At 47.1% G+C, this 14,562-nt stretch overlaps 1 protein-coding gene across 2 annotated transcripts in view; it reads right to left on the reverse strand.

Annotated features, from left to right (window-relative positions):
• Window positions 1-345: 345 nt before the first annotated feature.
• The window catches only part of LOC119437011 (eukaryotic translation initiation factor 4E), a 49,099-nt gene continuing 34,882 nt past the window's right edge, over window positions 346-14,562 (reverse strand). For both annotated transcript variants that reach the window (XM_037704073.2, XM_049660181.1), the window contains exons 5-6: window positions 3,234-3,288; window positions 346-679 (exon numbers count right to left, since the gene is read on the reverse strand). In XM_037704073.2, coding sequence (XP_037560001.1) covers window positions 620-679; window positions 3,234-3,288 — 115 coding nt within the window. In that variant the 3' untranslated portion in view covers window positions 346-619. The remainder of the gene's footprint in view (window positions 680-3,233; window positions 3,289-14,562) is intronic.

Below are 14,562 nucleotides of genomic sequence, written 5' to 3' on the forward strand. Positions count from 1 at the left end.
CGAGAAGAAAACACTTCCTGTGCTCCGCCAATGCCAATGTTGATCGATGTCCCAAAGGTGAAGCCGGCTGCTGCCATCTTACCCAGGGAATCGCTCAAGAAATTTTTTTTTAAAGCCTCCTTAGGCGGGCCGCACCTTTCTTTTTAATCCAGCAACCGTGCCACTACATAGTTGGCCTGTTATCGGCACAGAGGAACTTGACTTGTAGCATATGTGCAAATTATGTTCTTGGAGCATGTAATCTTTCTGGATGGTGCAAAAATTTAATTTAATACAAATGAGTGAACTATGAATTTCTAAAGTAATGAAGTTAACTCCACAGATACAGAGAAAACACAAGAAAGAAACAATGTGGGTTACTTGTTATCTTTCACTCGCAAGAAAATAAAGATAAAATAAAAAGGCAGGAAATCATTAACCACACCAAATTTGCAAGTCCTTCAGAGTAAAATATTCTTGCTTTTTTTTTTAATTTCTCCTCTTGCTGCTCGATGTTGTGGCAGCGAAGTTGCATAGAATATATCAGTTCATTTCACTTTTTGAACACACGGCACACCTGCAAGTTGCTTGGAGTTTTGGTGGCATTTCCGTTCCTCGTGCCTTGGTTTTCCTAAATTACTCAAACTTGATATCTAGCCCTAGCTGTGGAACCTTGTTTTGACTGAGTGTCAGCATGGGCCTGCAACAGTGAAACAGTAAAGAACAATCAGCATTCCACACTGGTGAGTTAAAACACACGACACCAACACCAAAAAAGTTTGGAAAAAGCTTCGTCAAATTAGCAAGATTAGCCCTTATTTAAAGCATGCTCGCACAAAGAGTTCAGGCTCATTGCAGCGCAAAGACAGAACCGAGCAGGTCAGGAGCATACGAATGTTTTGCTTTACTACCTAACAAAATGTAGGCATGCAAATCGGTAACAGTCCCTAAATATTTATTTCACACTACTTCAGGAGCTTACAGAAAAAAATTGACAAAAAAAAAAAAAAAGCTTTTTGAAGCCAAAAAGCAGAGTCCACCAAATACAAGTTGCCAAAACGACTTCCGTCTCCCAACTGCACGAAGTCAATTTTTGTTTTTCTGTTTTTTTTTTTTTTTTTTAACAGCAACCTCAGCCGATATATGACACCCTCCTATGGAAGCAGGGTAAACCATGATGGAGGCTGATGAATGAGCACGATTTCTTATGGGGTTTTACGTGCCAAAACCACGATCTGATTATAAGGCACGCCGTAGTGGGGGCTCCGGAAATTTGGACCACCTGGGGTTCTTTAACGTGCACCTAAATCTAAGTACATGGGTGTTTTCGCATTTCGCCCCCATCGAAATGCGGCCGCCTTGGCCGGGATTCAATCCCACGGCCTCGTGCTCAGCAGCCCAACACCTTAGCCACTGAGCAACCACGGTGGGTAAGAGCATGATGTCAATGTCTCAAGTTCCCTATGGCGTACGTGGCTTTAGAAAGAAACAGGGACACTGACAGCGAACAGGAAGGCTTGCGAGAACACTCGCCAACCGCATTTTTTTTTTACATCGTAACCTGTTTGGGCTCATTCTAATAGCCATATCGCTTGGCAATGCTGTCCTCCGCCATGACCAGTGTCTGTTGCAATTATCGCCAGGAATGAGGGGGGGAAAAAATGGTTCCCACCGGGATCAAACCTGGGCCCTCTGCGTGGGTACCAGTTACTCTGCCACTGCACCACGCCAGCGCTTGCTTGCAGCTACGGAAACATGCCCTATACAGGCATTCTAGCATGTGAGGAATCATGCGATGAGAGATGCACACAGCGCAGCGTCGATACGTGCACACTTTGCATTGCAGTTGCATATTATTGCACCAGGTGGCATGCCATGTAGCAGATGCATCGTATCGTGCCACTTATCGTGCGATGCAAGATTCGTGACGCATAGCATCGATTCATGCATGCATTCCACGCCATGTCACAACATGTAGCAGTTGCATTTATCGTGCCACGTGTGAAGGTGTTATGTGCGTCGCATAGTCTCGATACCCGTGTTTACTCTTCAGTACACATCATGGCACTTCCTCGCAAGGTACGAACCGCTGCTGAAGAAGCGAATCGTAGCACTACATGCGCGTTTGCAATCATGCAACGTCGGGCTCAGCAGCACAAGCTGCAGCTCGTTCAGTTCGTTCTTGTGACAACAACGCGAAGAGACTTCGCTGCGAAGAACCTCTAGTGCATGCTGCTGAAGATAGAGCTCCTATGGAGCCACTCCTCCAGCATACGCTGCAACTGTGCTGCATGTGCAGCGCAAGCCTGCTTTTTTTTTTTTAACAGCCACCTCAGCCGAAATATGGCATCTTTCTTTGAAAGCTGAGTAAACCATGGTCCAGGCTGAGAAAGGCACGCAATTTTAATGACTACTTTTTGCCCAGGAGTACTTGACTCTAGAAAAAAGTGTCCACAAATGAGAACACAAATGGCGAAGAGGTTGAATTTGCAGGATTGCATAACTTGCAAATTGCAGGGAGCATTATTAAGAGAGGAAGTTCACCGCTGGTGAGAAGCTACTTTGAGCACAGTCTATTACTCCCCCACTTTATGTGTGGGTGCTCCACAACAAGAGTGACAGCCTTCAAGAATAACACACCGAACCGTAAATGTCGGAGGCCACGTGTAGGTGCAGCAGCGGTGTTACTTTGGTTAGCAGCACTGCTGATGCACTGGTGGATCCAGTGGAGACAACCTGTACCCCCTCATTCCACGACATGGCAGAACTTAAGTGCCGACACTACTGAGCATACAGCAAGACCCCCCCTGTTGTGTTCACCATCTGGAAAGAGGGAGAGGGGAGGGGTCCCACAGCTACCCGAGAAAGCTGGTGGGGTTCCACAAGGCCATAATGTGTAGAACCCCTGACTTTGTTAAGTCACAATAACAAGTGAACTCAATGTTTTGCTTTTAACACAAAAATCAATGGAGAAGCTTTAGAGCCCACTGAGAAATATTCGAATTATTTTTTCGTGATAGCAGCTGTGGTTTATTTTCCTGGCTGCAAAGAGTGCTAGAGATTTGAAAATGTACCACGTGACTAAATACTTGCGCGCAACACCATTAGTGCCCTCAAACATGCTAACAATGAATAATCGATGCTGCATGCAGACCAAAGGCTCAGCCATATGTGCAGGCACAAATGAGAAGGGTTGCTGATCAACGTTGCCAGGAAATAACACATGCGGCAGCAGCAAAGTAAATGGAACCCACCTGGTATGGAATAATGTTGCGGGGGTGCATGTTTAACCTCTCCTTCAATGTCTTCCTGCGAAAAGGAAAAGAGCACAAGAAAAAGTTTAGATTCAATCCACTCAGCACTTGCAGTCACCACAAATTATATCTTGGTAGTTAGTTTGGGCGTGATTCACAAAATTGCATGCCACTAGTATTCACATTAGGCAGTATGTAGTGGATATCACGTTTATGCAGTGCACTTCTGATAATTTGATCAGGACCGAAAATCCCTACTGGCACCCATACATTTCTACGAGTCAGGTCTCATTTTCATTCTGAAGTTGGCCCTCGCAGCATAGTTCAAACTTGACTGATCGGCACATACTCGCCTACCCACAATGGTGAACATTGCAGCATCCGATTTGGTGGTGCTGAGATATATCTCCCGCTGAAAACTCCCTATTTCTAGTAGGCCCTCGGCTTATTTTGAAGTGAAAATGGTGGCTCAATGAATAATTACATAGCAGGGGTGCCCGAATATACAAAACTTTCAAGTAGCGAATCATATATTGAGTGAATTAATTATTGATTCGATTGAAAGACTGAATGAATAGCTCATGTGAAACAGAAGTCCTGTTTACGACTTTGGCATGGTCTACTGTCAGAGCCAGTAGCATCACAAGTTGGCGACAGAACAAGTTTTTTTTTTTGTGTAGGTTGGCAACCATGGTGCACAACTTGCACTACAAAAAGAAATTCAAAAGGAGTTATTTCCCGTGCTAACCCAGCGGTAACCGAGCTACATTACATGTTCTCAGCGTGTCAAGCGTTTTGCTTAATTAAGCCGCATGAAAAACCGTGAAGTGGTTAGTTCGCGATGGTTGCGGTTTGATGCAGAATGTCAAACTCGGGGGACCACACTACGTGGCCTATAGTGATAAAGAGCTGTCCTTGAGTGATAATTGACATTAGCAGTGATGCATCCCCTTTCGGAGCAGCTTTTGGAGCAGCAAAAAAAAATTTAAAAATGTCGCAGTTTCACTTAAAAGGCAAAGCATCAATTGCGATAGCAAATTAGTAGAGAGCTATACGGAGTAAGGATAGTAGTTTTATCAGCTGAATAAACTTGGACATGCAGCAACACCAGAAACGCGCACAACTGCTGTAGACGCCATCGGCGTTTTGACCACGTTCGCACCGAACGCGCGCGGCGTTGGTGACTGTTGCTGGTGCCTCTGGGAGCAGCTCGGAGGTTTTCGACGAGACACTGGTCGAGCAGTGTCGGAAGTCTTTACCACCTTCTCACCTCGCAAAGTTTTTATATAAATAGGCATTTGGTGCCGCAGCTAAACGTCGCCTTGAAAAGAAAGCCTTGGTAGCAAACGTTGAAGCAGGTAGGCCAAGCGTTGCCACGGTGGTGGCTGCGGCTGCCAGCAGATCTGCGTGCAAGAGCGTATTCGAGGCAGCCAGATAATGAAAATGGTGGCAGTGGTGGCTTCGATAAAGTCGTTTCGGACCTGCGGTCATGGCAAAAAGTCTGGTGTTTGCATCTGAAATTTTAGAAATTCTTATACATTGACTATATGGGGAACGTGGCAGATCCGCGAAGGCGTCCGGAAAATCAGTCGTTGACTGTACTTGAAATGACTGAATCTCTGCTTCCAGCCAACATTCTAGCCCATGACCTCTCGCCCTTATCACCAAAGCGGTTTATTGGTCTGAACATATTGGAGGCCATCTCGCTGCGACAACCATGCCTGCCACCGCGTCAGCTGGCAGTCAATTTTTGTCACGGACGCTTATGATACAGCAAGGCTGAACCAGCGGCGCTTCCTCAGTATCCAGCAGCGAAGAGTTGACCAAAATCTTGGCCGTGTGCCATTCTTACGCTGTGAAATTGCCACGCTAAGTGGGGGCGACAAATTGATCGCAAAAAATTGTTCAAGGCCGCCCCATGTCCGCGTCAATGTGCGCGTTATGTTCGAAAAATCGACTGTGACACCATACAGCATCCGAAACTTCGGTCAGCATTTTACATTGGTCATACAGGAGTGCGGGGTCTGGTTCAGCACCATCGCGATCGCTCACTGCCACCTGAAAAGCAAAGTTGGGTCCCGTTGCCTAAGCAACCTATACGCGTTGAGGTGGAAGGTACTGAATATAGACAGCAGCCCACTGAAGAAACAGCAGTACGATCCCTCGACTCTGTTCACCACAGAGCTAATGCAGCCGCTGGTCCACGCAATGACACTTTAGATGGTGCAGTAAAACGGCATTCGAGGGCATAGTTCCGTTTTTGAAAGCCCGAGCAACCCTTTCGGTGCAGAGTGGGCACAGATTTCTCATATTTTGCTGAAATGTAGCAGGATGGAGCAGAGAGCCTCTTGGCGCAGTTCGCTGCAATTGGTGCAGCAGTAGCATCACTGCATTAGGTGCAAATAAAAATTCCGTTATGTGCAGGCAAACTGTAGGCTTATTGTTCTTATTGCCAGAATCAAAGGCATGCTTTAGTTTTCTTGTTTTAAACAGTATGCACATCAGATTCCAAATGTACTAAAATTGGGTAAATACTGCTGCAAAGCAGCAATGCAGTTAGACAACTTTTCCGTCTCTAATTCAACCTGCCAGATTATTTGTCTAATTCGGTTAATTCAATCTTGACAGCACCAACAAAACTGATCACTTACCTGGCAGGTCAAATTAAGAGGAAGCAGGAAATAAAATTAACGCACTGCCACTTCATTTGGCAGCATTTGCCACATTCAACAAGCCCCCGAATCTAACTTGCACCGTTTTTATGGGTTTAAAGTAGTAAACTTAAATAGTAAAAACCAGTCAAAAGACGAAGGACAGGGAAGAGACGTGGCACACACGACGACTGCCACGTCTCTTCCCTGTCCGTCTTTTGACTGGTTTTTACTATTCAGTATGTACCAACTGACCCAGACTGCTACTCTACTGTAAATTTAAAATAGAAATGGCTATAAAACTGAAACAAGTAACTTACACATTCAATGCGCATACAATTTTTTGCAATTAAAAAATTAAACCAGCGAAGTTTACCTTCAGGCAATGGAAATTTATTTACACAATGTTCAGTTTATCCAACTCTCAGAGAGCACTTTATCGCTATGGACTAGAATATCTCATCCTTGACATTCCACATTTATCAAATAATAACGCAAGAATCACAAGCAGAACAATGGCCCACATTAAAAATGTGTGATGCGACTTTGTTGGCGCTAGCATAGCATGTAAAGTAACTTGTCAATTGAATAAGCTTTCATAATCGAAGAAAAAGCACATTGTCGCCGCCATCCTATGCAAGAACTTCTTGTCGCAATTTCACGATGACAAAGGCAATGATGGTTCTGACGGCTGGCGGATGTAAAAGCATTTGTGTACCAATTGCCTTGTAAAGGCAATTTTCGGAGCAATCTTGGAGGGAAAAAAAATAACTGCACATTGGAGACAGGCAATACGGTAATAATTAATTGTGAGCTGACATTTTTATTTAATAATCTTTGAAGGGCACGCCAAAAATAGGCATTTTTGTCTGGAGATGTGTTTTTGATGCACTTCTTGTTCCCTAGTGCAGCAAGACAGACACAGCAGCCATTGGGATGGCGAATGGAGACACATTTGGGTAAGGCGCATTCGTGCCGACCAGTCATGCCCGTGTTATTCAGCGAGGAAGAATTTCAGGATCGAAATAATGAAAGTTTCAGAACTAGAAATGTATGGGCCCCAGCTGGGACTTTGGATGGATCAAATTAACCGAAAAAAGTTGCAGTTTCGTCAAAAAGCGAAGCATCGATTGCAACAGCAAATTATTAGACAGCTATACAAAGGATAGTAGTAAGGCTAGTGTTCAGAAGTTCATACCGGCCAATAAAACTAACTTTAAAACCACACGCACACAGGCAAATCAAAACGCTGGCTGAGGAGAGTAGCAGCGCAGCGAGCCTGTTTAAAGGGGTTGAGACACCAAATTTTGAGGGTATAAAAGGCCTGCTGTAGGCTTCCTCTGTATGAAAGGACACTCAACATGAAGTGTTGGACACAGCAAACGTTTAAAATATTTTTTAATTCGCTTCCAAAGAGTGCCTAAATGCTCGTTCTCGCGATCAAGACCCATCGCTAGCGCGATTAACATCGATGCACTGTGTTGGAAGCGTAACGCGTTTTAGTGAAGTCATACGACATTAGAGTGACGTACAATGAGCGGTGACCCACAGCACGGGGCAAGCCTCGAGTCTAGAGTGCAGTATAAGCTGCATCGTACGCAGACGCTGTCGGAATCGGAGCTGCCACAGCTAGCGATGGCAACTGTCGGCGTGGGTTTGTTTGCCTGCGCTGGTACAAAACGTGTGTGCGAGAGCAGACGATGCAGCAGTGCGTGCGTCACAGCCTTGTGGGCCCACGTGACCAAGCTTCCTAGCCAGTGACGTCACTGTCCAACTCGGCGCCGAGAAACCGAAACCGAAAATGGTGCACATAAATAATGCGATATTAAATTATTTACCGAGAATATATGAACCTTCCAGCGTGTATCATGCTTTCTGTAGCAATAAAAAACGTTTGAAACAAACAACGCGCAAGCCAGAAATTCTATGTCTCAACCCCTTTAACGCAAAATAAGCGGCGAGAACACAGCACACCCGAAGCTATCGCCCTCAGCGGACCTAGACTACTCACTAGATCGCTTGAAAGATGGACCACAGCCGCACCATACGCAGCTGCTGCCGGAATTAGCCGAAGTTGCATTAAGTCACAATAGGCTAAACGGGCGTGTCGTCCCATAAGCAAAACAGGTGGCTGCCTAGGGTGCCGCTTAGGGAAGGGTGCAGGTGCAGCAAACTCCGTCGCTCCTCAGCCTGCTTGCTTCAGTGTGTTGCACCAGTGGGCCACAACCACCACTGGATTTCGTTGTATGCAAATTGCATTATCTTTATTCAGTTCATTTTAATGGCTTCACGTAACAATAAACCATGATGAAAGGAAAATATAGGAGGGGGCATACTGCAACGCGACTGTCGCCAACTGTGGTGGCCCAACACGTGATAAAAATGTCACAGCACGGAGGATACGTCAGAGCGCACGGTAGGTTTTAGTACTCCCGGTCAATTGTTTTTTGTTTTTTCAAAGCCCATTCGAAACCATTTGAAACTTGAAATAAACAAAACAAAGGAAAAAAAAAACGAAACAAGGAACAATCTTTTTTCTTCCTGCATGTGAGCAGCTGCCGGCCGAGCGTGTACCGAATACAGCCGAACCCAACTATATTGAACCCGTTCACATCGAATTACCCGGTATATCGAACATTTTTGAACACCGTAATGTTACAATGAGAATATATAGCAAAAATTACGGTTACATCAAACAAAAACAGCCACTATCGATATATCAAACTTCAAGCAGCACAAAACTACCCCAGAAGTTGGCTTTCCCGCATGGCGAGCACCGTACACGCGACCAACGAGCCGCCATTACCCCTCCTCACCCCCCAGACAAAGTGGTTTAGCCCAACTGTGTGCGTGCGGTGCTGCTTTTGCTCTCTCGGACAGCCACCCCCTAGAAAAAGTGGTTGGACTACTCTCTCTCTCTCACTCACGGCCAAGTGCGCCTGCATGCGATCGGCTCGATTGCTCAGTGCTCTGTCGTTCGTGAAGTTGCAAGATTGTGTGCGTAGTCGCGTCCTCGAAACGCAGCACTCGTCCGCTCCGTAAGAGATGGCTGCCATGAAACAGCAGAACCTGCCAATATCCGCAAAGCAGGAAATCATCAGAAGAGTTGAACGCGGAGAAAAGAAGTCTGATGTCGCTGCAGCATACAGCACCCCAAGAAGTACGCCGAGTACAATACTGAAAAATAAGGCCGACGTAAGGCGGACAAGAGAGCAGGTGCTACCGGCGCCCACCGAGTACGGACGATGACCTGGTAAGCGAAGGCAGAAAAATCTGCTTACTCGTTGATAAATGATCTGTGCATCATTGTAAGGTAAGCGTCAGCTTTGTTTCCTGCCGCCGAACACAACCTCAGTGCTGCAGCCCTTAGACCAAGGCGTCATTCGTGCACTGAAGGCAGGCTATAGAAAGCGCCTTGTGCAACGGCTTTTGCTAAACCTTTGCACTGGCTGGGAGTTGAAAATTAACCTCCTGGGCGCAATAACAATGCTGAATGCATCATGGAATGACGTCAAAAAAGAAACAATTCAGAATTGCTTCCGTCATTGTGGACTCTAGTGTTTCCGGCGACGCTGGCGCAAGCTCATCCGAAAATTGCGATGAACCAATTGAGGAACTTGATTTGTTTAGCCAGCTGTCCCGGTCCCCGGGTGCCGTTTGTGATGGGACTGCAGCGAGACTTCGTCACCGTCAACGACCATGTTGCGACCACCGGAGAGCTCGCTGACGAAGACATCGTTGCCGATCTGGCTAGAGATCTTGCCAGCGACAGTAACTGCGAGGACCCAACCAGTTCCAACCTGCCCACGTGTTCCGATGCACTTCATGCACTGAGCGTCGTTCGCCGCCACTGCGCATCCATAGAAGGCTGTGGGCTCGGCTTTTCAGAGTCACTCGACAATGTTGAAAAGTGTACGCTTAACAATGCTTTAAAAAATGAATAAGCAGAAGATCCGCTACTATTTCTCGCGCTAATATGCCTGCTGCACATGTATTTAGGAAATAAAGAATACTTTGTTAATGAGGCACGTTTTGTACATTGTCAAATTCTTTAAATGTTCTAAATCGAATTACTCAATATATCGAACTAAATCCAGTTTTTTTTAAGAGTTCGATATATACGGGTTTGACTGTAAAAACTACCGGTAACCAAACGTCTCGGCAAATCTCAATATCGACGGAAGAGGTCACATGTATGGGCCACCACTGCTGGCTAGACAAAGCCTTCGCTTGCCAGGCTGGCTGCGTGACGTAATGCTCCCTCCTATATTTTTTCTTCCTCCATGCAATAAACAGATACCAAGAAACCTACGAGCAAAAGGTTCATGCAATTGGCAATGCTTCAAAAAGTAGTGCTTTAATGATACACCTAATTTTGGTGCCACAGTGCAGCGCAGTAATTTGACTGCCTGGAGCTGCAGAATACCCTGAAAAGCTGCTGTGTAGCTGTGCTTACTTTTGGCTCCAACAAATTTTTCATGCGAGACAGTAATGCCTTATTCCAAACAAGCTTAATGTTTTTAACGCGTCTGTTTCAGAACGTGACAGGTCTGGCAAAGACCAGGTAAAAAAAGGAAAGCCAGCTTTTACAATTACGTAATGGTGCAGCTTTGGAAAACAAATTCATGGGTATGTCATCATTTGTGCAGAGGAGTTCCACCACACAATATTATGCGCAGCGTGTTGCCCGAGGACAGCGACACCATTGAACATTGTGGCATCAACGCAACACAGAGGCACATCGCTGATAAATGGCCTCCTCTTTCGTTGTATATCCAGTCGTCAACTAAGCACCAGTGAAATGGGCATCCCAGCACGGTGCAGCTTGTCCTGTAGCGCTGTGCATATGCACTGCAAATGTTTCTGCAGCGAGCTTTCGCAGCTCCTGTGCCGCCCGAAACGTACACGGGCACAATTTGGCTTTAAATAAAAAGTCCTGCAATTTTTTTTTTTTTAATCATGAAACTTCACATGCAGCACAACATCCAAGCCCGTGTCTGAGGACATGATCTTGTAACTAACTGTTATGGTGAACCAGGGGCGCGCGATCGGAGATCTTTGTTCGTTTCACGTTCCGTTCAGTTGCTGCAACGTCACGAAACGGCAGTATGCAAAATTTGTGACACCGGGAGGGAAAGAGCAGCCAATCGGCAAGCAGTGAACTGTCCGGGGGGAGTTTATCGTTTTTGGCGATGTCGTCTGCTAAGAGCAGAACGAGACAGGAAATGAAGTTCAAGCGGTCATCCGCTCGCTACGAGACTGGCTTCGCATGGCACGTCTGGTGGATTGGATCCAGATGGCCCTGCGACTACGGAACGGTTCACCGCTTGCTGATTGGCTGCTCTCTCCCTCCTGTTCAAAACAAATTTTGCATACTGGCACTTTGTTCGAAACATGTTCTGTTCAGTTTCTGCGACTTCACAAAGATTTCCGATCGCTCTCCAGATTCTAGCTGCTCCAGCTACGCAATTCATTATGAGCCTATATGTCCACTGCAGGATGAAGGCCTCTCCCTGCAATCTCTAATTATCCCTATCTTGCGCTAGCCGATTCTCACTTGGGCCGGCCTGCAAATTTACTTGGGCCGGCCTGCAAATTTCCCAACTTCATCACCCCACCTAGTTATCTGCCATCCTCAACTGTGCTTCCCTTCTCTCTTGGCACCCATTCTGTAACTAATGGTCCTCCAGGTATCTACCCTATGCATTACATGCACAGCTCCATTTCTTTCTCTTGATCAGTGGTGCAACAGCCAAAATAGGATTTGGAGCAATTTTTGGAGCAGGAAAATCCAAATTTGGAGCAGGTTACGGAAAAAAAACAGCGTTTTGGAGCACTAAATCCCAAATTTGAAGCAGTTTCACAAAGAATGCTTACTCATAAAATGCCATAAAATTTACCCCGCATAATAAACACACCCCCCAATTTTGCATTGGATTTCTGGGGGGGAAAAAAGTGCGTCCACTACGCAAGTATATCCGATAATTCACATTATCAGAGTAGGTGACGGCAGGGGCGCGATCAGAAATCGTTGTTCGGAGCGCGCGTTCAGTTTCGCCGCGCACGGCTGACCTAGGCCGCACCCGGTGAAATTGAACGCGGGCTACGAACAACGACCTCGATCGCGCCCCAGCAGTGCACTGCACGTAACTTTTCCCGCCAAACACATGCAAAGTACACATGCACTTCTTCGCAAGTGGTTCTCTTTCGTTTTTTGTTTTCCGACGATATGTAGCGAGCGACGTTCCGGCGGAACATGCAGTTGAAACATGCAGCGACTGCTTGACAATCTTTTGGCGTTTCGGTGGTGTACAGCAAAAATCGGCACCATTTCATTACCGCGGTGCCTGTTGCCGCGTGGAACCGAACCTTTACTAGTTTTGTGCATTGCGTTGCTTACAAAGCTCACGCCATCAGTGCCGGGTGGCTTGCTGTACCTTACAAGCGAGTTTCCCCGTGGAGTATTCGCACCCGCTCCACTCGTGACCGCGTGCACAGATACGGCGAGGAGCCAACGCGGCAATGGCGAACTGCTTTCGTTACTGCAAGCAACGCACACTCCACGAGATTTTACTGCATATACAACACGCCGCACTGCAACCAGCAGCGAAAGTATTCTTCGGCACCCACCATAAAACACGCCAACATCTCATCTGGGCACTTTGGATCTCGTCTGCGCTACAGGTACTGTAATGGCGTGTCAAGCTGCAAGTTTCTAACGCGGCCTTTATTTCCCGCTAAAACTAGCGTAACCGTGAAATTTCGCAGCCGATCGGGCGTTTTGGTGCAGCGTGGTGCAATTTCAACATATAGCGCGGTTTTGGTGCAGCATGGCGCAAAAATACGAAATTTTATCAAAATGGCACAATTGGCGCAGCTGTTGCACCCCTGCTTAATGTCTATGCAATTATGTGCCAGCAATGGGCCTCTGATTATACGTCCCCAAGGCACTGCTTTCAACCGATTAGTGTTGAGTAAGCAGCGTCTTGAGCAGTCTTAAAACAGCCGGGACGACAAATCGAACAGGTCCAGTGATGAATGGGGAGCAAATTAAGCTAAAATAAAGGCTTCCCAAGCTTGTTGCAGACAGTGGGAAGCATGTGTCTTGATGCATGCAACTGCTGTTCAAAGTGCCGACAGTTGATGGACTCGCGTCTCCTCAGCAGCTGACAGGCTCCTTAGGCCTACACCTCAGTAATTTCGACAACCTCTTTATCGAACGTGGGGGATGCAACATTCTCGGCGTTTTGTGGCACCAAGCAGCACTTCTTGAGGTTCCAATTCAGCATTCATCACACTTTTCGGCGGAACTTACCTTGCGGGTAATTTCGGCTGTGATTTGGACATTGTGGTGCAACTCCTTGCCGACAATGAGACAAGATGTGTCCATGTGCGTCCCAGAGCACACAACAATGAAACTCCGTCAACCGGATGGCACCCTCGAGTCACGGGAACCCAATTACAGTAGAACCTCGTTCATACGTTTTCAAAAAATATGCAAAAAATAAACGTACGATCCGAGTTCAGTAAAAACTGAAGCTGACAAGCCCATATTGAGGTGCAAGGGCACAAAACAATTCTTGCAAAACATAGTTACAGTCGAATCTCGTTAATTCGAACTGATGCTGTGGTCCCGTCAAAGTTATGTGTATTCCAATGCGCGAGAACGCTCGGTAAATCGAACGCGAAAGCATTTGCGACGGTTAATTCGAACATAACCGTGCACCAACAATGCTCTCAGCAGCACACCAAATCATGTGGCAGCGCCTCTGACTGGCAATGCTCCGACACCGCCATAAAGCAAAAGCTTAGGAGAGACCCCTCAACGCCCGCGCGGAGAAATAATAAATTAAAAAATACCGCGGCAAAAATTTTCTCTTTCAAATGGTAAGGTCGCCGTTTCAGCGTCGTGCCGAAACACGTGTGTACGTGCCGACGTCTCAGCCAACGCAGCGGCTGCGGCACAGAGGGAAGCAATGCGGAGGCCGAGTCCGGCCAACGCTCGCTTCAACGGCAGAAAACGAAACTTAGGGGAGCGGGTAAGCTGGCACCGGGCCCGCAGGCGCGCACGGAGACAGTCAAAGGTGAGGGAGCTACGAGAGTTGAGAGGGAGGGTGAGGGGAGCCACCGAAGCGACGGGGTTGCGCAGGCCAAATGCGCTTCCCTGCCGCCCTCCTCCCTCACCTTCGACGGCCTCCGTGCGCGTCACCATGCCAGCGCGGCCCGATCCCTGAAGTTTCGTTCACTGCCGTTATCGGGATGTGCGAGAGAAATAGATTGTGGTTGATAAGAGGAAGAGGCGCTATCGAGATGCGAGCGTTGGCCGGCGTGGGCAGTTTCGTGGCCCTCACTCGCTACGTGCTTGCGCGCCGCGATATTTCACCACTCGCACCGTTCGCTTGTAGGGCTATGGTGCACAAATACATCAAAAATAAGTACTAACTGTAATGAAGCAGAGGCGCCCCTGGGTATGTGCCGACTGAGGAGGAAGACGAAGGACCGTGCCGTGATCGCGAGAGAACCCCCGTGCTACAAACAGTCCTTGCAGTGCCTACCAGTACCTAGCGTTCTTACAACGTTATCGACGACAATAAACCTCGTCGCATTTGGTGGAGGTTGCCGAGATCCTTCGCCTCGTCCTGGAGCTCCGCACTCGAACCCTGCCAAGACCAACACGA

Source organism: Dermacentor silvarum, chromosome 1, assembly GCF_013339745.2.
Source record: "Dermacentor silvarum isolate Dsil-2018 chromosome 1, BIME_Dsil_1.4, whole genome shotgun sequence".
Classification (NCBI taxonomy): Eukaryota; Metazoa; Arthropoda; class Arachnida; order Ixodida; family Ixodidae; genus Dermacentor; species Dermacentor silvarum.